The sequence below is a fragment of the Rhea americana genome, unplaced genomic scaffold, assembly GCF_003343005.1.
Source record: "Rhea americana isolate MKP2758 unplaced genomic scaffold, rheAme1 scaffold_737, whole genome shotgun sequence".
NCBI classification, from domain to species: domain Eukaryota; kingdom Metazoa; phylum Chordata; class Aves; order Rheiformes; family Rheidae; genus Rhea; species Rhea americana.
In genome coordinates, this window is record NW_028186909.1 from 3,766 (window position 1) to 28,567 (window position 24,802).

At 40.4% G+C, this 24,802-nt stretch overlaps 1 protein-coding gene across 4 annotated transcripts; it reads right to left on the reverse strand.

Annotated features, from left to right (window-relative positions):
• Nucleotides 1–477: 477 nt before the first annotated feature.
• Nucleotides 478–24,171, reverse strand: LOC146586007 (glutathione S-transferase-like). 4 transcript variants are annotated; one of them, XM_085321965.1, is made up of 9 exons: nt 23,994–24,171; nt 23,592–23,723; nt 20,511–20,681; nt 10,094–10,200; nt 9,377–9,428; nt 4,688–4,820; nt 4,179–4,320; nt 3,187–3,318; nt 478–753 (listed from the first exon to the last, which is right to left on the reverse strand). In XM_085321965.1, the coding sequence occupies exons 4-9, from the start codon at nt 10,178–10,180 to the stop codon at nt 616–618; spliced, it is 684 nt and encodes a 227-aa protein (XP_085178091.1). In that variant the 5' UTR covers nt 10,181–10,200; nt 20,511–20,681; nt 23,592–23,723; nt 23,994–24,171; the 3' UTR covers nt 478–615. The 4 variants fall into 4 exon arrangements, with proteins under 4 accessions (XP_085178091.1, XP_085178092.1, XP_085178093.1 ...); XM_085321966.1 differs by lacking the exons at nt 20,511–20,681; nt 23,592–23,723; nt 23,994–24,171 and adding exons at nt 12,189–12,235; nt 12,870–12,877; XM_085321967.1 differs by lacking the exons at nt 20,511–20,681; nt 23,592–23,723; nt 23,994–24,171 and adding an exon at nt 15,282–15,389.
• Nucleotides 24,172–24,802: the final 631 nt, after the last annotated feature.

Consider the following 24,802-nt stretch of genomic DNA (forward strand, 5'->3'; position numbering starts at 1 on the left):
AAAAACAGTCTGGAAAGATGAGCTTGGGTCGATAAATCTCATCCACCCTTGAAAAGAGGCCGAAACAGCTCAGAGCACACTGCCCACCAGTCCTGCAACGTTTCCACAGAAACAGGGGCAAGGCACAGCACAGCCAAAGAAGTAGCCTGGCTGGACTGCCCGCATTGCACACTATGCTAAGTAGCAGTTCAGGCTCAAGTTTTTAGCTCTGGAGTTCTCCAAAGGTCACATCAAACACGGCCATAGCAAAAAAATGAGGGTGTAAGACAGGTCTTAAATGCTGGCCCATATAGTCCTAGTCCTGACCTAACAGGATTGTGCTTATTCTTTAAGCATTTCCAGGATTTAATGGCAGCTAAATAGAGGAATGGGCTTTATAGTTAGGGGTTAAAATGGCTCCAATCTGGTTTTGTGAGACTAGCCTCAGATGACAAAGAAAGAAAAAGAGTAGCCTGTAAACAAAACAAAACAAAACTGTTACATTGCCAGAATAATCAGAATATTTTATTTCACTTTATTAATTTTTTTTGCAATTGGTTTAAACTCCAGCAGAACTAATTTACTGAGCTGCCTACTTGCTCTAGGGCTTTTTTAGTATTTTGGGCCTTACTGAGGTTAATGTGGACTCCATTCTTCCGTCAGGATTTTCAGCACATTTGCTACATAATGCTCATCTGGCGGGGGTTTCCTTGGGCTGCCAGGCTGCAGGAATTTCTTAATTGCAGGCATATTGCTCATTCTTGTTTTAAAAGCCTGAAAAATAGAAACAGAGTAAAGGATAAGTTCCAACTACTCCAGTAATAAGCGCAGATGTTTACACAGAACAATGACTTCTCCTGGCTGACAGAAGAGATTCCAACATTGATATCTTGTGTTATCTATGCTCTCTCCTGTTCATCAGGAGAAGGACCCAGCTACCTCAGAAAGTCTGCTTGTATCAGTGAAAGCAGTATTGTAGAACAGTATCTAAATCTCTTACTACTTGAAAAAAATGAAGGCAAGAATTCAGTATCTGAGAGCAGGAGGGATTACACTTTAATGCTACTTGTACACTAACCAAGCTCATGACTTTTTTCCGTTGCTGGTTCTAATAGTGCCAGCCACGTTGTAGGCAAACCATAAGATATGTTAACACTATCATTTCCATTTTTACCACTCTGTGTAAGTGTCTGAGCTCTGTTTACATTTAGCATGCTCACTGTTGTTGCACTGTCCCAGCACTTCCAGGATTGCATGGGTGAGGGTGAAATGGCTGGAGCCATCCTAGTTCATGTTTGCTGTCCAGTAGAGGCTTCTAGTGCTATTTGTTATATGTTAGTGTAGCCAGTGATCTACCTGGGCTTGGCAGATATAACACAGGAATTCTAGGAGACCTGTTCTCTCCTGGAGCAGTGGCTGGAGGTCAGGACTAGGGACTAGAGCAAACTTGACCATCTCAAGTGGCAAGAAATGCTTATGTTAAGGCAACTGAGTCAAGCTTCCTGAGACCTTTCATTATATGGACAGTCTGAGAGGACACACTGATGCTGATTTCAGGTAGCTAAAGACCCCATGGCCAGCTAAGCAATCTTATGTACATCAGGACCTCCTCTAACAATAGGACTAAGGAATGAGCTTCCTAAAGTAACAACTAGTTCTTGGTGGCAGATGGATGAACACAATTTCCTTTTCCTTACAGGCAGTGGAAGGAAAACGGAGAAACACAAGAAGAAGGAGCAAGAGAAGAAAAAACTGTGGAATAAGTAAGCATCAATTTCAGAAACTGTTTCTCTAGTGATAGTGAAGGAAACCCTCCTTAAATCAAGACTTGGCTTCAGCAGAAGGGTGGTCATGCCTGGTGGTTAACACAGGAGATGGGAACTGGAGGCTAGAATTCTTTGAGACTGCAAAACTGTAAATGGACTACAGTCTGCCAGGGACAGCTGCCTGCTTTGTGGCTGAAGTACCTCTGTCACACTAAATTCAGGCTTAAACTATTAGTGTTGAGAAACAAACAAAATGAAGTCCAACCATTTCCTCAGCAGTTCCAGTAAAAAACTGTTCCAGCTTGCCCAGAGAGGTTGTGGAGTCTCCTTCTCTGGAGATATTCAAAACCCTTCCTGGGTGCAATCCTGTCTAACATGCTCTAGATGACCCTGCTTGAGCAGGAGAGGTTGGACTAGATGATCTCCAGAGATCCCTTCCAACCTCAACCAATTCTGTGATTCTATAAAAACCTAGCTCTGCTATAATTTAATGCTGAATTGTTTATTTTGTTAACGGGATTAAAGACAAAGTCTCTGAGTACACCACCACYCATGTTGACAGTTTGTAAATACAAATAAGCATGACCTCAAGTCTTGCACCCTCAAACCAAATTTGGATTGCTTAGACTGCTTTAATATCACAGCCACAGGCACAAGGGAGGATTAGTGAACACTATCTATTTCTTTTCATCACAGAATATTTGGGTCCACTTTGGCTGTTGACTCTTTGTGACTCCTGCAGGTTATACCCCAGGCTCACCCATGCAGTGCTCCACAGCCTGCTGCGTATCTGGAGCACTTCTGATTCTTGGACAAATCTCACAGCAGAATGCCTCATCTCTACTTAGTGTCAGACTATGAATGTGGTACAAAGGTAGAGAGTTCATCCTCGATTGTATTAAGAATTGATTRTCAGAAGAAAACTGGGTAAACGCTAGGACTTGATTCTCTAGTCACGCTACTTAAGTCAGAAGTGAAGTGAGGTKGATGGGATCCCAAAATTGTAATACCAGGCAGTGGAGAAAATGGCACATGTTACCTAAGTCTAACACTTCAAGCTATATCACACATTTAATTTCTTATCTAGTATTAGACAGTGTCCACTAACAGGAAGTAGGAAAATGAGAACAGAGCAGCTTAGATCAGTGATTCTTTTGGGGTGACATTAATTTATTCCTGCTGAGGAGGTATATACTACTCAAAGTGGGATGGATATGCCTGAGCAGGATTGGGAGCACAGCATCTTGTACAAAACTGACTGAATCCAGTTCCAGTTGTGTTTGATATWGAACAAATATCTGGATAATGATAGTCCCCCAAAGAGCCCACACTTTTGATTTACATGGCATCGAGAGATGATAAGTACTTCAGGATTTCTCTCACATGAAATCCTTGAGGTTTTTGTACTGCTTAGTTCCTGAATGTTCAATGACAGAATTACCTGCAACTGGGGAAACCCTGATAGCACAGCAGGGATTTTCTCCTCCACTGCTAAAATGGCTTCCATCAGCTGAATGTCTGCCCAGCTGACTCGGTTGCCAACAAGAAAGTCTTGGCCATGCTGTTTCAAAGCCTGTAGAATATACGGCAAAATGGGTTACAGATGAGGATGACATTTGATGACTRGCAACTAAGCCTCACAGCACAGCTTTAAAGCAGAACAGAAGTTACGTCTGAAGTTTCAGGAAGGAGAAATTAAAGAGTAACTCAAAGAATTTATAAAATTGTCATTTATGTGTGTCATTTAAAGTTAYGTTCAGTAGTGAACCAGAAAACAAACACAGAAATGCAAAAATATGATAGCTAACCAAAGAGGATTCCTGCATTTGGGAATTATTTTATTGTAATTATAAGAATTTCTGGTATGTTCAGCCTTTATTRCTTCCCATCAAAACTAAATGGATGTTACAAAAGTGAGAAATGTTGCCAGCTCAGAATTGTAACTGTCTGAATCATACGGGTTTGGTTTGTTATTTTTGAAAGCAGGACACACAGAACTGTTTTTTTACTAAAACAGTTATAAAATCAGATTTTATTTCTGATTTATTCTCAAGAGATTTTTGCATTCTTCTAATGAAAATGTCCAAACTAAAGTATGGCAGAAAAATGTGCTCTGAACAAATATAAGTGTGAAAATCTTCTCTCAAGGATAAGAAAATATCAGATATGCCTGCTTTCACTTCAGTGAAAAGACCTGCAGTATAAGCTGAGAATATATTGCTTTGTTTGCTTTGTAGGTGTACCAATACCACAGACCTGAAATCACAAGCCAGCAAATAGAGAAAACATCCTGCAGCATTTCCCCCTCTTTGAGAGAGCTGAGAAAGCTGAGGACTTGGAACTAACCTGCACTACCAATATGTCCTTATTATGCAGAAACTCTCTTATAGTTGTAAGAACACGTGCTATAGGCACATCCTCACTTACACTTACCTTTTCAAAGACTGGGAAATACCTTTGTGTTGCCCGCTCCATAATTAAGGCCAGATTTTTCTCCTTTGCCTCAGGTGGAGAGAAAGGAAACATCATAATCATGTGCATCAGATCTGTTATTCCCTCAACATACATATCAATGCTATTGGGGAGAAAAGATAAGAGGAAAGAACATGTGAATTATTTCAACTGCTTTCCAATGATTGAYTAGAGCAATTGTAAAGCCCCTGAATACCACCACCATAGTACCAATTTGCACAGCCAAAACTAAATATAAGCTAAAGCTAAATATGCTAAATATTTTTTAAAAAGACTGAAGGCCATTTTCTGCTAACTACTGCTTCTGAAATGTTAAAACATAAGCAAAGGCTAGGGATCTTGCTCTTTATTGTGCTAGCCTTTCTCACTCATTTTGCTGAATTTACAAGATTGATTTTGTTGTGTGTATATTGTTTGTAATACAGATGTCAAATAATAGATTGGTTGAGTGAAAGAAAATGTTACAGTACAAGGCTCTCTCCTTCAAGTCCTTCCCGTAGAGATTGTATTTCCTGGCTATGTAGCTGAGGATGGCTCTGGTCTGTACCATCTTCATCCCATCSATCTCCACCAATGGCAGCTGCTGAAACATCAGGGATCCATCTAGGATGTAAAGTTGAAGGGTGCTAATTAGTCCCTCTCAGACTTCTAGCTTTACAGGATAGCAAGCAAATGAGCGTCTGCATTTTTGCAGCATAGGAGATCGCTGATATCGTGCTCTAACTCTTAAATTATGTGCAGTAAACTAACATTGAGGGAGAGATCCAGTATTGACTAGTCTGCATCACGCCTTCGTAGCTAGGYCACTGCAGTGCAGATGGGCACCTCACTTTGCTGGCCTGCCCGCATGCCAGACCACCGCTGACTGACAGGAACACACACTGCGCCCACACATGCCCACCGGCCTTCTAGATCCTATCTTGTGCTGGCAGAAGAGCATTAAACAGTAGTTTCGAACCCAGTGGATAAGATGCAAGTAAGAATCTGGTTAAAACTGAACCAGGAAAAAAAAAATCTGATTACTTTGAATGCACATCATTTCCCTGGCAGGTGCATAAGCATACAAGCGGGAATACTGAAAGGGGTAGTACTGGAGCATGGCTGAGCTTTTGGAGTAAAGGAAGAGGTCAGGCCGCTTGAAGCAGCTATGCTTGCTTCTTCACGGAGCTACTGCCCCAGAGGCAGAGAGCATGATAGCGGGTGTTGCTCAAGTTTCACACAGTCGCCACAGGGGTAGGCATGAGTTACACCGAAGATTTCCATTACAGGCCTTTCCTCAGTGTTACTCCGCAACAGCTAAAGCCCATTTCGATATGCCCCCCAGTCTCGACCTGCCCACGCCCTTACAGTCCCGTTTTCTCCTTGTGCCGGCAGGAACATTTGTCTGGTCTTTGAGTGAGGCAGCTCAGGCAGCTATGCTGGCATACCGACTCAGCATAGCAAAGAGGGTCTTTTCTGGACTGATTTTCTGTGGGGCTAGTTCGCGCCCTTGGAGATATTCCCACCTCCATTTGCACACTGAGGGCATCCAAGGAACAATCCTGCCCCGTTAAAGTCACAACAAAATTCCAAATCCAAATAGGCAGCTGCCACTTTGCATTGCTCRAAGTTAATAATTTAATCGCTTAGTTGTAATCCATTCACTGAATCCTTTTTCTAGGTGTAACAGTTCATTTTAACAGGCACTTTTTTCCTGCTCTCTTCTCCACAGAGCTATTACTTTGCTAACCTAGAATTAACAAAGGTCCTTGAGTCATTCAATATTATTCATTTACAGCTTAAATTCAAAGATTAATCCACTCTGTGACAACTCGTAACCTGTGTTTGTTTCTGGTAAACATTCATAGAATGGTCATATGTCCTCATATCTTTCTAGGAACATATCTGCAGATTGAAAAAAAAACATCATTTGGTAAAAAGATCCCTGTCCATCAGAAACACTGTGGAATAGGAAAAAAGGAAGAATAACAGCTATGCAGGGASCAGATATTTTTCAGCAGAAAGATGCACTAAATGAAAAACAAAATTTGACTTCCTAGTTCTTGACAAAAAAAAATGTGATGCAACAAACAGAAAACATGGTTTGTTTCTCATCTACAGAAAAGAGGAATTTCTCTTATGACTGGTAGTACATAAACAACTGTTCCTGCTGGGTTTACTATGAGAATCATTTCACAAAACTAGGCAGGCTCCATATAATCAAGGCAGCCCAGCAGATTTGTATCTGCTARTTTATCTACACTACAAATCATTATTTTTTCTTTAGTCCAGAAATATCTCATTCATTCTGACACAAAAGATGTCTCTGCTAGTGGCTGTCACACATGCTGCCACCCAGCGCCAGGTGAGAACCACTAGCCATACTACTTGTCACACATGGGAAACCTGTAGCTACACAAATTGAGCCCGGCTGCTTGGCYCTCAGGCTGACAGGTGCAGGTCTGGCCATGCTGATTTTATGAAACTCTTTCGGCCTCCCGACCAGCTGGCCATATGCAAACTGCTGATCCTGGCCCAGGCTTAATTCTGGAAAGTGCTGAGGAATTGCTTAGAAGGAACATTGTTAGTTGGCATGAGCCAAAATCATTCTTGGGATTATTCTTACGATGCAGTGGTGTTTGGCATGAGCCAAAATCATGCTTGGGATTATTCTTACGATGCAGTGGTGTCTGAATGCAGAATGTCCTAAATCCAGGCACATGGGCAAGACGGAAAGGGGAAGGGGGGGGGGAAAAAGAGAGAGAGAGAGAGAGAGAGAAAGGTAATACAGGGTTATTCACGTTCAGTCCTGCACCACAGAACTGGCATTGTTCCACAGTTCGCTTTGTCATGATGACTAACGAATTTGTCCTTTTGAAAGCATTGGATTAAAACCTGCGTTTTTGTGTTCCCAGCCTCTTAATCTCCTTCCCTCCCTCCCTCCTTCCCTCTCCYTCTGTATGTTTGTGTGTGTGTATAAAAAAAAAGTCTTTGATCTTCTTTATAAAACTCTCTTACCCTTTTCATCACCATATAATTCTCCTCTCTGGATACAGATACATATCTGRTTTGGATAGATATATATGGGATTGCACCACTCTGTCTGGATTAATTAGCTCTGAGAAGCAAATTCAGCTTTGAGCTTTCAAAACTCGAACTATCATGTGTCTTTAAACTGCATATAACAGTCCATGCTGTCCGATTTCTAGTCATTTGGACCTGCAACTTGAATTCTGATCTTATCGATAACATATATTATTTAAATTTCTGTTAATTTAAAATTCACTTTTAGAATTTCCTTAAACATAGCTTTGCCTCTGTGACCAGGTAGCCAAAACACAGCGAAGTCCTCCTACAAGTGTTCAAGTATTCCTTGTCAAGCCCAGCCTGCTTTCTTGCTGGCCACTGAGCAAGTTCTATTCGGTGCCTTGGGCTGCAGGTCAAGCGAGGGGCCAGTGCCCTCAGCAGTGCTCCTTCAACCTCCTCCTTCCTCATCCAGGCAACAGAGACATCTTCTAGGGAGGCTGGAGATGGGTTCACAACTGGGTTTCCTCTGGACAAAAAATTTAAGGGCAATCACAGAACCACATGGGATCACAGAATAGGTAAGGTTGGAAGGGACCTCTGGAGATCATCTAGTCCAACCTCCCTGCTCAAGCAGGGTCACCTAMAGCATGKTASACAGGGTTGCATCCAGGCAGGCCTTGAATATCTTCAGACAAGGAGACTCCACAACCTCCCTGGGCAACCTGTGCCAGTGCTCYRTCACTCTCACAGGGAAGAAATTCCCCCTCACRKTCAGGCGGAATTTCCTGTGCTTCAGTTTCTGCCCATTGCCTCTTGTCCTGTCACATGGGRCAACTGAAAAGGGTTCGCCCCATCCCCTTGACACCCTCCCCTCAGATACTTAGACTCATTGRTAAGATCTCCTCTCAGTCCTCTCTTCTCYGCGCTGTGGGGGTGCACAGCCCTTGGGAACTGGTCTAATCCTCTTGGTTGAGATGAAGCCTTTGTGGCTTGCTGCTTTGACCATGTCAGACTTTTCACAAGTCTCTCTGCTGGCCCCATCTCTCTTTTTGTCTGGGAGAGGCTTCATTCAGGCTCATCCTGCTTATCTTATTGTTATTAGCTTATTATTAGCTTATATTATTATCATACTTTATTGTCATGTCAACCCCTGTCTAAAACTTGCTAAAAATTTCTGGACTTTAGCATCCCTCCAGTCATCTCAGCTGATATTTCCATGTAGTAGAAACTCCCTTAWAACATCTGAGCAAGCACTACTTTATCTTCCTTCAAATCCACCTCTGCAGTGACTCAGGATGTGAGCAGCTTACTATTCCTCCCACCCTTCTTTCCTTTAGTTGCTGTCTGCTTATCTCTAATTGCAATAAAAAACTTATACTATATTAGTAACTAAATCACTGACAATTCTTTTTCATGTGTCCACTTTTCTGTTACTTGTGTGTATAGCACTGGCTTATTAAGYGTTCACTTAATTGTTTGCAACATAAAAGGACTATCACTGGTGTATTTGGACAGTACCTGGCACAATGGAAAATGGACTTTCCTGGGAATTTTGGTGTTATTAGGACACAGACCATTAATTCAGAGACTTACCTCTGCAAGGCTTAGSATCCTTTAGTTGCACTGATGGCAATGGTTACACACATCCATACTAGCGAACTTGATGTGTCAGGCTACTGGTACACGCTGGCCTCATTCACTCTAGTCTACACTCTCTGCCTACAGAGCATGGTGGCTACCTCTAAGTGACATGTTGGAAATRGGCGCTACCAAGTCTAGCTCCCAGATCATGCCTAGGAATTGCTTGGTATTTGCCTTGRAGCCAAGGTGCACAAGGGACCATGCTAGCCATTCAACTGCACAGATAATGAAATTTCACTGAATAGGACTGGCCCTGTTTAATTTAMTCCTATAGACATAGTCTCAAAAGCTATGGCTCCTAAATTATAGGAGTTATTTGGCACCACAGAGAACAGGATGCTCAAGACTAGGATTTCAGTAATTTTCAGATGAAGACCACTGCTACAAGATGCAAGCTGAGTTAAGCATATATACCTGGAGGTTTGCACTGGTTTAAATAAAATMATTTTAACCACAAATTTAGCTAAACTGAGGGATTGTGATGGGGAAGGCTTCAGGCCTTTGATTCTTACCTTTGATTAACTTCACATACTGCTCTCTTGTATCCAGAAAAATTTCYTCAAACTGGAAAACGACAGAAAAAAGTGTTGGTTTTATTTCAGACTTTTTTTGTCTGYAAGTGAGTGCACATAACCACAAGCAGAACAGCCCAGCGAAGCGAAATATAATGAGCTGGTTCTTCAACAGCACTATTTGTCTGCAGATGCTTCAAGGCTCACAGCTGAGGAGGAGCAGAGGGCCTGACCACTTCCACCTCATTGCACTGATTCACAGATAACCTACAGGCAGGTAGAAACAGAGTGCAGATATCTGCAGGAAGAAGACAATGCCAAGGGAAGCACAAGCCAAATCAGCTATTTTCAACAACACTCCCAAAATTAACTCAAGTCAACAACATCCTTCTCCTTATTTCTACACAGTGTCAAATATGAGTTAAGGTTGCTCTGCACAGCTGGTAAACTCAGATTATTTACGATCCTTTAAAAAGGACCTTTATGACTACTGCAGGGGACTGACAGTAGTTGTGTAAAACTGTTAAGCTCCACTGAGTTTGTATCCAAATATTAGTCATTAAACACAGTACTGCCAAACACATAGGCCAGTTCTACCGTCCAAATGAATCCAGTCAGCATCTTACAGCCATTTATCCTTTGTACGAATGTCAAGTTGTTCTTTACCCAGTCTAGTGAGAATATCAGTCTGGAGCAGTGTGCTCAATGTTGACTCACCTCCACCCCAGCTGCTGCCAGCAGCCATCGGACTGTCTCCATTCGTCCTCTTCCATTGAAGTAGATGAGCTTGGGCTTCCCAGACATGCTTCTAAATTCCTGGTTCCCTGAAAAATATTAAGCAGAAAAGAATATGTTATAAAGCTGGTGTAAATACCATTATTTTGAAAGAAAAGCCCTCTATTCTCACTTTGCCTCACTTGAGCTGGATTAAAAGGTAAGATGAGATGGACCAGTGACACCACACAGCCTGTGCTGGGAAAGGAAAGCTATGCAGATCTGTAGAGTCTTTCCTGGTTTTAGTAGGAAGCTTTTTTATAATTGTAAGCAAACACACACAGGTTTAAAGAAGTAATATGAGTGCAGAGCTACAGGTGGACTCTGCTGCATTTTAAGACAATTATATGAAGTCACTAAAAAGCCTTTTACATCCTCAGAGTTGTTATTTCAGTTACCCGCATTGCAATCATCTTCACTGCTAGGCTGAAGTCTGTCTAGCTTTACTTGGCAGATATTGGAGTGTATTGTGCAGCTTCAACTGTCATCCAATTATTTCCTCAAGTAAGAACAAACAAATTGTTAATCTTCAGTTTTATTCCCTGAAACAGGCTGAGCTGCTTTGGCAGTCCTATTGACTCTCTATAGTGTGTGCTTCGAGGCCTCCCTTAAAACCGGACCTGAAAGCTGCCTATATGRTTTCAAGTGGCTCCTGCAAGTGTCCCCAGCACTGTGAGTGCCCTGCATGTCCAGGGACATTGGTAGGCACTTGCAGAAAGGCTCTCCAAAGCTTGCTNAAAAAAAAAAAAAAAAGGAACAAGCATTCCCCTTTTGCAAAGATGTAGTTATCATACACTCAGGATTGGGAGGGGAAAAAAGCCTTAAAAACAAGTATCTTAATCATGTCCCAATGGCTCAGAAGCCAATGAAAGGAGTACCCAACTGAAAAAAGTATATATTCTTCAAACAGTCCCAATTTTCTTAGAGCTAAAAGCCAAAACTGACAATGCTGTGCCTGTTGCACTATCATTATTCCATCTAAATTGCATTTCTCATTCAAATTAGATTCAATGTGCTCTAGTGATGTATTTCCTTCATGTCACAGTGCTTTTTGAGTGTATTTTTTWAAAAAAGAATATATAAAACATACTTTGCAAGAACTTGGTTTTAAAGAACARTCAGATTGAGAATTCTTCCTTCAGTAGTTTTGGCAAGAAACAAGTCATGTTACTACAATAACCAAGGATATTTTTGACAATTTAGACAATATAATCCAAATAAACATAAAAGTGAAATTATTACTACTAGTTTTAAAATGTAGCTAATTACAGTGTTTTGCCTGTGAGTTGGTGGCTGTATTAGATTATGTGTATGTTATATGAATAGTTTTACTGWATGGGTGTAGCTTATCTATGTAGTTCAAAACAGCTAAATTCTGCCTCTTACATTATCATATTTTTCAAATACACTGCATCCATATCATTTCAAAATGCGTTGCCTCAACTTGTAAAGTGCAGAARCTTATAGCAGTAAGACTTTGACTTTCACAGTTGGAGGAAAGGATTCTGCAATACCAAATATATGAAATGTAAACCTCTTGGAAAACCAGGTATTGTTTATTAACAAAAGCTGAGGGGCTGAAAAGCTTTAGGAATCATTTTACATGAAGAAGAAATTCTATATGRCATTAAATCACGGGAATAGAATAATGACAAATGGAAAATCAAAATCTGCCATCAGTTACGTCAGAGTAACTCCATACGCGTAAGTGGATTTTGTTCGMCCTAAGCTTCTACAGAGAAAGACTTGGTTTTGGTAGTCTTCTCAATCTCTAGGTCCGCTGAATATCCTCACGGCACCTGACACATCTTGCTCCTATAGGGACACCTGTATTCAGGTGCCCATGTCTGGAGCTGTGTCTTGCCCCGAGGGCTCAGTTCAGTTGTCCCCTGCCTGTGTGTCTGACACTACTTGAGATTCCCAAGGAGGGTAGATCTGGCTCAGGACTTGGTGGAGTCATGCCCRTCATCAAAGGCAGCCTGGGACTCAACAGCAAACATGAGGGCATTTCACGCTGCCTGGCTGCAGTCACACTCACAGCATCGTAGCTCCAGTGCAAAACCACAGATCAGTGTTACTCCCAGTCTGAATGGAAAAAAAAAAGTCTGTGTACACAGTACATGTCTATGTACAAAGTTTGTATTGCTTTGCCTAAACTATGTATTTCYATCCTATTTCCTAGTAAGCTTTAATAACATGCTTTTCCTGAATTTCTCTGAAGAAGCTTCTCTGCTACATAAGAGTCATTAAACAAAGGATGGACTCTCAAGAACACCATTATTCACATTCAGTGTAAAGGGTCCTTTAATTCTGGAGTTGAGAGCAGAGTACAGCATACCAAAAGGACCATCTTTCATGCTCAGACCCAGAAGAAAGCAACCTTGGATTTGGGGCTTTCATTCCAGTCTCCCACTCACTCCTACTTTTCCTCACCTCCCCCTCCTCCCTAATCAGTGGTTTACAGCCTGCCTTTTTCAGGTCTAAGCTGTACTGCAGGATTCATTTCCTAATTAAAAAGTTATTTTTTCTCCTTTCTCTGTCCTACAACTTCCAAACAGTAAGTAACAGTCAAGTCATGCTTAACCAACCTTGCACATGAATGAAAAAGAAAGCAAAGGATTTACATTACCTTAACAGATGTCCCCTAATATAGCTTCACTATAAACAATAGCTCTACCKTTTTAAGAGCTAGTATTAAATTTGAAAAGCTAGTACTTACCTTCTGGCTTTGACTCAGCCTCTGCTAAGTAAAGRCAGGCACCCTTGGCTTTTTAAACTTTGGAGCTCCTCCTACAACTGTGGGAGTTTCCATCCWTAGCCAATAAGAGAGAAAATTGCCCATTGCTAATTAATTACTAAACTTACAGACATACATGTCTGAAAATTGTCATCCAAGACAGAGATTGTCTCTCTTATTCAGTTTGCTGATTTGACTATACCGTGCTGGTATTATCGTAGTTTCTATAGCAGCCGTCTATCCAAGTTATTCTATTGGAATTACAGTGGCTTTCACTCAATTACAAGGGTGAGAAACTTTAAAATACAGAAAATTATAGATTTTTCTGGGTTATATTCAGGGTAACAGTAACTGTTTAAAGACTGACCWTCAGAATTTATAGCCCTGTCTAGCTTTTTAACAGTAACCTAACAGTACTCTGCTATACATTAAAGATATCTAAAAAATGGAATAATGGTGCTGGATTACTTTGAAATACAATTCACCTGCAACAAACATATACTTACAGTTTGTGATAACTTGGCATAAAAAATAGATGTGCAGTTTATGACACAATTGAACCTGTGACATGATTTTTCCTGTCCTGTTTTCATGAAATGTAACTGCTTCAGCTYTAATGCCTGTATTTTAGATGAAATTATCAAAACTGAAAGTAGATGTAAACAGACACAAAGGGGGCTTGCAGACGGGAAACAGGTTTTGGGATGTTAGTAAAGCTAATACGAAAATCTGTTCACAGAACCCAGACTGTTACAAAAATTGAATTCTAATCAGTCTCAAGCTATGGATGTACTAGCACAGCATCTCAAGATGGGGAATCTCAGGAAAAAAAGTCTCCAGGAAATGATGTTGAGGAAATCCCAAACATTTCTCCTTTGCCTCCAACTCCTGCTTCCAAAAGGATGGGGGAAACCTGGAAGGAGACCAGCCTTGTGGAAGTCTTGCCAGCTTCCTTGGTGGCCCRGCACTGCTTTGCCCATCCAGGAGTAGATGCTTTGTTCCTGGTGTGGTCTAGAGGCTGAAAATCTCCATGACTCATGCCCAGGAATTAACTGCAAACTAGTAAGTTCCATTACTACTTGTTGAACTTCTGCAGAAGAGAAATCTTACTAGAAAGTCAGCAACATGAACAAGTCACATCTCACCTTTGGAGGAGACACTTAGCATACCTGAGGCAGACTTTTCTGCCTGCAAACATTTCCTTGTTCTCAAAGCAGTCAAAGCCCTCAACTGATAAAGAAAGCACTTTCACAGAGCACTCTCAACTGCTGTCCCATCAGAGTTCCTTCAGGCAGCACAGAGGTGCCACTTCTAAGCATATAGACATATATAAAATACATATATATGAATATGTGTGTGTGTGTGTGTGCATATTTACACATGTAAATATATAAAAAGGTTAGCAGCAGCAAGCACCTCATGGTTTCCCAGGTGTGCTACTACAAAGTGAGGAGGAGCCGGTTCACAAACATGTATTTTGGCTTTAACTTTCCCTCAATTTGGTGGCAGACTGAGGACAAGCTAAGGTGTTTTGATAGACAGTCTCATCTTGAAGGACATCTATTTTTTCTGTAGTTAAAATAACAATAATAAAAAAAAATTCTTGGGCTTTCTGTGGTATACACATGGCTACTGTTCACTGACATGGTGCATTCCCAAAGTTCTCTATGTGCTGCTGCGCAGAACAACCCATTTGAAAGCTGGTGGTAAAGTAGTAGTACTATCTGAAATTGTATAGGGCTTTTTGGGCTACAGATGCTTTTCTGTAGTGATTGTTGGTGTGATATTTTGCTGAGTTTCAGGTTTTTTTCCAGTCACAGTTGTGGTTGTGTAATGGTTTGTAGAGTTTGGCAACTGCTAGCAATCCCTTCCAGAGGATRCAGGTTTACTATAGGGTTCTTGGAAATTTGTAATTTCTGTGCTTCAAAGGTTAATAGTCTTGGCAAAAAAACAGCAGTATGATGCTTCGTTAGGCTTTGCCTATGCCAACATCTTTCTATTCACAGAACAATGAACCTGAAAATACAGCATTAAATATATGCTTTTGCATTCTTTCTACATCAAATTCACTTAGCACCTTCCATAAAGTTCCCAAGTATGTGTCAGAAGCTCAGTACAGGCTTAGAACAGTTCTCAAAAGGCAGCTTGGGTATGGCACTCTATTTTGGAAGGTAAGAACATAGTGTGGATGCATACTGCTCCGTGCTAGATGGCTGCAGTGCGAGGGAATAGTCCCAAGCATGCCTAAATCATTAATGTAGAAGTAGCTATGGTTGGAGTGTGGCTTATGCTGGTAGGGTGGGCTGAATGAGAAAGAGTATTTGTTCATGCCTGTCCATGATGGCAACATTCAATCAAGATGAATTTATTCCTGCTTCCAACATCAGCATATACCTGAGTGCAAGGACTGGTTCAGGAAGTCACCGTAGACAACACACTAGTAACTGTCATCTTCCTTGTCCTTCCTGCAGTCTAAATTCCTGTTGAGGGCAGCAAGCAGGCCTAATGGCAAAGGCAAGGGAGAAGAAGTCTCTGATTTGAGGTTCAGGGATGAGTTGTCAGGCAAACTGTTCTTATTCTCTTTGAATCTGCTGAACATGGTCACATCCAACTTGAACTCTTTTTCCCCTTCTGCATGCTCCTGCTTGCCAGGAATATTTTTTCCCTTTATCTATATTTATTTTGTTTCCAGCACAGCTTTTCATGATGTAATTTACAAGACTATTTGACAACTAAATGCACTACATCCCTGAGGTTACTTTTATCTGTGACTTTACTAGCCATTCTGCAAACCTCTAGAGTGGAAAAGAAAATGAGTTTTTTATAAAAGGTTTGAAAAACCAYGCCCTTGAGCATTCAGGCAGCTGGCATGGAGCCCAGGTGCCATTTCAGTGATCATGGGTTGGGCAGAGGCAGATTTAAATAATGCTTTTACCATTTATTGGCCCTTTTAACAAGAATCAGGAGGTAGAATTCTGGCAAGTCAAATTCTGACTGTGTTCTGCAGCCATGATTCTCTTTGTTGTATCTTGTAGAAGACCAAAGACATCTCAAAATCTATCTGCCTGTGATGCTCACAAACCACTAAGCATCTGGTTTAGGAGCTCTGTACCTCATCCCACCATGTGGGATGTCATGGTGACATCTCAGAGGCAGGGACAGGCTATAACTAAATGACCATACAGAATTAAACCAGGATAGAAAGATTGTCCCCATGCTTCTTATAAAAGCTTTTATAAAGTGCAACAGCACTGCGATAAAAAATTAGAGCCCACATGAATAGTTAGAGCAAATCTGCATCACTCAAGCCCAGGCCTGTTGCCTTTTTGTACCGTAAATCTCCGTGATTGCCCTAGTTCTGTCCTGTACGCTCTGCTGAACTCCTGAGTGCAAAGTTAACTAAGCCTCTATTCACCACTCCTGCATATCTCAGCAAGCTGCTTGGCACCTATCCAGATACCAGCAGTCTGAAAACAGTAATCCTCATCTTGATTTACAGCCATTGTGCTGCCTTCAAGTAGAGAGGAGCTTAAATGGAAAGTCAGAGGAAAAAAATATGCTAGCAATAATAAAAAATAAAGGCAGCACACATTTTAGTGGCATTCCTTACAGTTTTGGCCTGTGTCAACTAGCTCTGTCCTAGATGGTGCTCAGACACTGTGTGTGGGGAAGGGACCATTCACAGTAAGAAATTAGATGTGGCCCCCTGAATTGGGGAGTAAGTTTGGCTGCATAGAGCTTCACCATACCAATTGGCTGCTGGGCTGGAGACAGAGCCTTGAATGTCTTTTAGTGATATACTCAGAACGTGAGAAACACGATGACAACAGCTTTCGTGTTGGCTACAAGCTAGCCTACAGGCAGGGAAGAATGTCTTGCATTATTCATACTAATTCAGAATGATGTCAAGGACAAACCTAAATATTGGCGTGGGCATGCCTAAGAGGAGCATAATCTACACAGAGATCTAGCCCCTAATCTGCAATACTTTAAAATAAGTATAAGACACTTGTCAGTATATAGAACCTTATTATTTAGATCCTTTAACATTTGTTGAACTAAATAGCGCAGCAGAGTCAAAAGGATGATTTACATAAACATGAGATATGCAAGATCAAGTCTTCAAGGCCAACTGAAAAATAGTTTTCATCCATATTATGAAAAATTCATCTTAAATAACTCATGTATTATAATGACTTTCTGTATTTTGATAGCAACGTGTTTCCTCTATTTGGTTTATGGTGTGTGGTATGGAACCTTCTAAGTTTATGAGCACTGCTGCAACTAAGGCTGATGAAGATTCTTCAACTCTGAAGTTAGCCTATTACATTTTCAAAAGGGGATGTAAGGAAGGAAAGCAGAACTTTCAGTCCTATTTTAATCTGATTTTGACCAACAAGGGTTTGGTAGGAGGCAGTTTGCAATAAAGGAGTAAAATTGATCACTTGAAAAATATTTAAAATAAATATATGTTTAAAAATAAAATCCTATGAGACTTTTTTGTCACTGTTTTTATAAAACTAGATCTATCTATTTTTCCATATAAGGAGGAATAGCCTTTTCTGACTATAAGTCCATTTCTTGTCTTATAAAACAGTTCTATTCTCCCTGAAGTTAGCATTTCCCTGGAGATCATCAGAATTTTCATAAGACCCAGTTTCCTTAATATAGATTTTAACATCAGTTTCTCTTCACAGGCAAATATTCTATCCTTACCTTAAATCCTCTTACGAAGATCTGTCARCATAAAAAGAGTCAACAAAACAAGGGTAATGTAACATTGTTTGTATAATCTAGAAATACATCATTTTTAAGATACTCTTTATATTTTGTAGCATGTTCAAAATRCTTTATAAAATGTAAGGTTTCTAATGATATTTATGAGTAAAGTTCTAACTCTTCATTTACCTTTCCTTGCCAGTATATATTAYAGTTTATGAAACAACTTGGCTTGCACTCTACTGAATGAGATTTCTCATTCTCATTTCTCATTTCTGAATGAGATTGATTTATTCCTATTTTATTTGCAAGACTGTAAAACCTAGAAAGATTAAAAAAACAACAACAACAACAACAAAAAAATGAAAGTTCAACTAGGAAATGAGTTGAAAATAATCACAGCAGATGGAACCTGGGTTTATCTCCTGTAGAAAATTCTACAGCTGTTTCATCTGTTGGAGGCTCTCTTTGGCTGCCAGGCTGGAGGAACTTCTTAATTGTGGCAGTGCTGCTTACTCTTGCTTTAAAAGCCCCAAACAGAAAACAATGCAACTGCAATACAGCAAAACAATACAACCATTTTCATGCTTTTAAGTTGCTGGCCTCAGTGACATCCTCTAACAATGATTTCCACAGTCTTAGTATGAAAGAGCTTAGCTTGCATTTTGCCAGTTTTAATTCCATTGAATGTCTTCTTCCATGTCTGTTGTGAGACAAGGAAGACAAAAGCTTCTCTCCTTCTCTCTTACTGGGAGCACACTTATAAAAATGATTCATCTAATTGTTTTTAAAGGAATTGTACTGTAATTCACTTCACAAGTGCATTTCTCAGATCTGTGTTCTATTTTCTATTCCTTGTATTTTACTTTGTTGACTGTATTTCCTGATCTGCATTTGATTACTTCGGTACGCTATGAGAGGGCAAGAAATTGCCAAGCATTTAATTTCTCTTGCGCAAACTTACTGATAATGAGTACAACAGTATTACTCTAATTACCTGCAACAAAGATTACTCAGAAGACTGTGGGCACTTTCTCTTCTACTATCAAGATGACTTCAGTCAGTTGGACATCTGCTCAGGTGAGCTGGTTTCCAACAAGAAARTCATCTTTGTGGTCTTTTAAAAACTACAGAAAATGAGAAGAATTTGCATACGTAAAACAGCATCTTCTAGTCTCAGCTAAAAGGCTATCAAAAACACCTTGTAAGGTATCTGTTGCATRTAAATAGAAAAAATCTGGATATTTGAGCAATAGAGAATACAGGTGACATTCTTCTCCTTTGACCTAAGGCACTGTACCTAGTGAATGTCCTCAAAGCAGGGTTAAAGGTTTCTAAAAGGAAGTTTGTAGGAACGAGTATATTTCACTGACCTTTGATGAAACATAGAACAAGGGAAACACTGCTGACAAAYTGTAACAGTAATATCAAGATATTCTGGAAGATATTTCATCCTGAYGCTGTAAACTGTCTGCATCTGGAAACTCCCTGTCTTTTTATACCTCTAATGACAAGTCATAAGAGAGTAGTGTAATTCAAGGTCTTCGCAGGTTTGATTCAGTGATCAGTATCTTGAATTCTGACAAGGTAGCAGTTATCTTATCAAAATGAGCTACTCAGTGATAGGCAATTTAAATACAARTTACTGATAATAGCTCCTTGTCCAGCAAGACTATTAGCTGGAAGGAAGACCTCTTCTTGTGCTTTGGAACAGAAAAAATGACATGCTGAATCTATTTCTTCTGTTAGTCCGTTTAGTGATTGAGGGGAAGTAGACYGCACACAGGCTATTGGTTTCTGACCATTTAAGAATTCACCTTTTGAAGCATTTAGGTGAATCTACTCTTCAGTACAGATAGATATGAWAGATTTTAAGTAAATTGATTCAACGGGGAAAAGGCCTCTAGAAATTAACAGAGCCAAAGACTCTTCTCAGTTTTGCCCCAGTACAGAGTTGATGGAGATATTCTTCAACTAAACCTACATTTCAGTTGTATTTCTGCATCCCTGGACAATTTTATAATGTACATGTGCAAAAGTTATCACATTTCCATAAAAAACAAAATAAAGAATACATARAAGAGAGAAACTGTATGTATGGTATAAGATTAAAAGAAGGGGAAAGGCAGATAGTCAGTCATATGTGCACTGGGTCAGATACAAATCTCCACCACTTGCTTCTGCTTCTGTGCTCTCAAAGGGAAGTTTTCAGTGAGAATTTAATAATGGAATCTGGTTCATCTTGCTCAACTAGTTAGCAACATTATAGAGTTCAGTACTTGCTCATAAAGGCAGCTTCTTAGTTACATATAAACCTCCTTTCATCAGCTTGCACAATGGGAGGTTAAATCAGGTGTAGACATACATACAACTGAACTGTCCTTGCAACAGCAGAAATATTGAAAGGAGGCTCTGAGGTACTTGCAAACCAGGCAATATTGTGTATGGTCTTCATAAACATAGTAATAGATTTGCAATAGGTAAAATGCATAATAAATACACTCATGTTAGAAAAGTGGTRACCTGACTCTGTTTTTACTACCACTCCAATAGCTGGTGCAAAGCAAATACAAGAATCTGTATTAGTTTTTCCTCTTTTTTTTAATTACCTTACATCCAAACATAGTTTAGTCATGATAGCCAAGTATATAATCAGAAATAGCGTAATTGTGCAAGGTAAAGAAAGATCTCTGAATCCTCCTGTTAAACCCTTACTGTAGGTTTATATAAATTTCATGTTTATTTCTACCTGGACCTTTACATCTGTGCATTTCTTGTCTCTAAAGTGATTACTGCGGACGTTTTAGTAAGAGCAGAGCCCAAGGAAATTTGGAAGCAAACATTCATTTGAAAGCCTAACTAGTAGCCCACTAAGCCAAATGCATTTCTTGTATATGAACTTACCTTTCAGCAGTCTCAYTGGTGACCCTTACCTTTTCATAAACTGGAGAGTATCTGGTTGCAGCTTTCTCACCAGCCAAAGAAAGGTTCTTTTACTCCTCCTGGAATGGTAACTTATGATGAACTCGGATCTAGTCCATCAGATCTCTTACTCCTTCCACATACATGTCTATCCTGAAGGAAGTAATGAAGCATTACTTTAAGTGTTATAACTCCCCAAAAAATCTATGGGGTTGTAAGAAACTGAGTGTGATTTTGTGGACTATTTTAAACATTAATGTGCAACATGATTGATTGGTATGTCATTTTAGTTGTTTCTCACTCGCCTAGAAACTAGACTGATTTAGAAATCCTCCTTGTAATAAAATAAGCCTTAGCTGCTCTACCACTGTAGCTGAATGCTGAGATCCCTAGTCTTCTATATAGGAACAAACAGAAAAGACAGATCAGTCTTTGGGGCCCAGGCCTGTCCACTTGTCTTCAGTAGCCTGGCTTGGAAACAAATCCCTCTTGCTTTAAGGAGGACCATGACACTATGCAACACTGAAGTCTTACTCTGTCCCTTTTGARGGGTTAAAAGGGACTCCTGGGTCCTGGAGATAGACATACATGCTTCAGCTTCAACTTAGCACTGCATCATATTAGCACCTGTTACTGTTAGCAATGAGGTACACTGGTACTAAAATAATAAACAATGTGTTTGTTTAGTTAACGTTAAGATACACACATTCAAAGCAGCGTTTCAAAGTAATCCAGAATGAACAGTTCTCTCCCACGTCATCCTGAGAGTAAATTTCTCCTACAACAAAACTAACTGCTGAATAATAGCGAGAGTTGAATAAGATCGTTACCTCCTTGACAAAGTGAGCAGAGATGTGATCTGTGCTTGGACTACTGTGTGCAATGATTTAAGGAGGCCGGCACAGCTGAGGTCATGGGGGTTAAACTTTGGCTTCTAAGGCTGAAGGGTGAAGTGAACTCTTTCTGTCTCCTACCAGATGGAGGATTACATTTCTATCTCATCTGCTCTTGTAAGTGAGCTTAGAGGTGCTCCGCTGCAGTGTAGAAATTGATATGAAATGGAAAGTAGTAGGGGGTCAGGCAACGTGAAGGAATTGGAACCTGCAGCRCAACCACCAAACTGCTCCCAGTTTTCCAGTAACGGTAGGAAGGGAGGCCTAATGTTAGATACTTCATATCTGAATGTCAGCGTTGGATGCAGAGTAATACCACCTTGATACTTGAAAATTGCCACTACATACCAAAGGTGACATTGAAGAGGCAATTAACCCAAGCTGCAGCAAGAGAAATTCAAAACAGATCAAATTAAAGAATGTTTTACAGTAGCAGTGGTCAAACACTGGGACAGGCTGCCCAGAGAGGCTGTCGAATCTCTGTCTCTGGAAATATTCAGAACTTGACGAGACAAAGCCCCGCACAGCCTGATCGAACTCTGAAATTCCACTCATGCTAAAAATCTGATAGCCCAAAGTACAAGTGCTGTCCCAGCTCTAGACAGTGTCAGCCTACCACTGAGCTGTCTCACAGACTTGGAGATAGAAATATCCGATTTCTACTCTGCACTTGTGCAGTTTGTAGCATGAGACTGAAAGCATACCTAAGAGGTTATCTATGCCTTCCAGGTCAGACAAACTGCCGTCTGAAGGCACCTATTTCTTTCCATTGACTACAGAACTAGTCACAGTTCAAAACTGATCATCTAGTGCTTAGAGGTCTGAAGTTGCTGTATCAGGCTCTCTCCTTCAGGCCCTTTCTATAGAGGTTGTGCTTTCCGGCCACGTAGCTGAGGATGGCTCTGCTCTGCACCCTCTTCATCCCATCGAACTCCACCGTGGGCACTTGCTGAAACAACAGGGCTCCGTCTAGTGACAGGAAGAAGTAACAATCTAATTCAAAGCCCACAGCTTTTGTGTCAGTGAGGTGGAGCTGAGAGACGCGTCTAGTAGTTAGTTGATTGAGCCTGAACTTTTACCCCATAGCAAATAGGATATAGGATATAGCCCTAAGCCTGGGGCTTAAAACAATTTTGAATTTCATAGGCATTGAAATCTGAAGTAGCTCAACAATAAAATCTTAATTGCTTGTGAGAGCYATTACGGCTGAGCAGTATTCTGTGTTCTATGTTCCTATTCCTCCTTCCCCTCTCCTTTAGCTTTCAACTACTTCCTAAAAAAAAGCAACATCACACTCAAGATACATTTATGAACAATTTCCAAAGGATTAAGATGTTTTTAAGCCTGTTAYGGCTACTGATAACCATAAAAATGGGTTTATACATTGCCATATGCAGACATCTTGTATTCTACAATTATTGCACTACCATCTTATTAAAAAACAAATGGATAGCTTAACTCCTTTTATTAAAAAAAATAGTTTAGAAGGTATAAGTCTCAGCTGCACTGCCTCAGWGGCTCCTATGGCATCGACTAAACTCTAGTCTCTGGCTTCCCACTTTTCAGCAATCAGCCAGCTATAGTTCACATTTTCCWCAGAGATAACTTTTCAGATTGTATTTCTAAATGAGTTGGTTTAAGTCAAGGCAGATGTCACAGTTGCTAGAAACTATGTATCAAAAATATGAGAAATGAAACAGAATCRCCTGCYCCTGCCTCCGCTTTTCTATRACGCCTGTGATAAAGCCGAATACGGCACTGAGTAGCCCACTCAGGATGCCTCTATTCCCCAGCAAGGCACCTGCAGTTGATGTGCCTCTCCTAAGTGCCACCTTTGAAATACAAAGTTCTTCTTCTTGGACCTCAGAGAAGTGGCCAATGCACGTGAGCATTAGCTCCATGGCCATCAGCAGGTCCCCRGTAAAAGCACACGGCCTTTTTGGAAACCAACCAGGGCACAAATTTATTTGTACCATTAAAAAGTAGATACTATTTATAGAAGGGAAAAAAAGAAGAGTGGTTGTCTGTGCCTAAGCACAGTCCTTTGATCATTTTGAGCTAATATTCTCTTTGGCTGAAAAGACTACTTTTTTTTTCAGCTTTACACAGTGGTGTACAATACAAGGTAATCATATCTGGAGAAGTCATTCAAGAGTATTAAACATCCTACCTTGCAGTAACATTCCATACGGCTTTCTGCTTTCCAGAAATTCTTCTTCAAACTGCAAGGACAGCAAGGTAAATTACTGAGTCAGGAATGACARCTCTCAGTCTGCAGCCACCCTTCTCGTGTTCCCAAACACTGGAATAGAAATACAGCACGCTGTTAAATGCGGGCTGAAAGCAAAGGCCAGGAACAAGGGCAGTGTTGAAAGGTGATTGTTATGGATGCAAACAAAAACAAACTAACCAAACAGAAAGATCCTTGCCTTAAAGTACAAGGATTTTTTTTTTTTTAATTATGCATCTTTGCCGTACTTCAGTAGTAATAATAAGCACACCGTATACCAAACATTGTGGTTGTATGAAACAGAACACCTAAGAAGATTTGCTGGGAAATGTATTCACAAACCTTTGCTGTCAGTACTGAGAGAAGCTCAGCCAGCTCAACCCATTCGAGCCATTCAGCTTTTTGTTTAGAAACCTCACTCCAACACCAGCGACGGCCAACAGCCACCGTATAGATTCCCTTCGTCCTCTTCCACTGAAATAGCGAAGTTTGCCTTTCTCAGACGTTAACTACATTTCCAATTTCCTGAAAATAAAAAGGGATTAGAAGCTCCGATAAAAATCAATGCCAGATGTGTTTTTCCGTGAGCTGAATAATATAAGGAGTGAAAGTGGCATTGGAGGACAGGTACGCTGTTTAAAACACACCATTCAAAGTGGCTGGATCGCAGAGTTCCTAGACTCATTTCCCAGGACAGTCTTTAGTCCTGTGCAGAGCGGCTGTTATCAAGCTGACTAGGCCATCTCTGCCTTCTTTCTGAAACTGAATTGTGTCAGAGGTTTCTGTACATTTTTTCGTTGAGGAGCCAGAGAAAGGAAAGCATGTGTAAGTTCTAGTATGTGATAATCAGGTGCTTGKCTCCAGAACACAGTGAAAGGAAGGCAGCGCCGTACAGACCCATAAAGAGAGGGGAAGATTTTAAATCAAAATGTTTTAAAATCTTGGTTCTGATTGCTGATGGTCTCTTCTGTTAACTCTTACCTAATTCAAAGATTTAACAAGCATTTCTGAATGCCTGTTATGAAAATCCCTCTTCATCCTCAGGCAAGAGGTAAAAGCCCACAACATGTGTCTGCACCTTCCCAAAGAAGCCCTCCAGAAACATTTCCGAGTGACAAATTAGAATACTGAAAACGTCACACGATAAACCA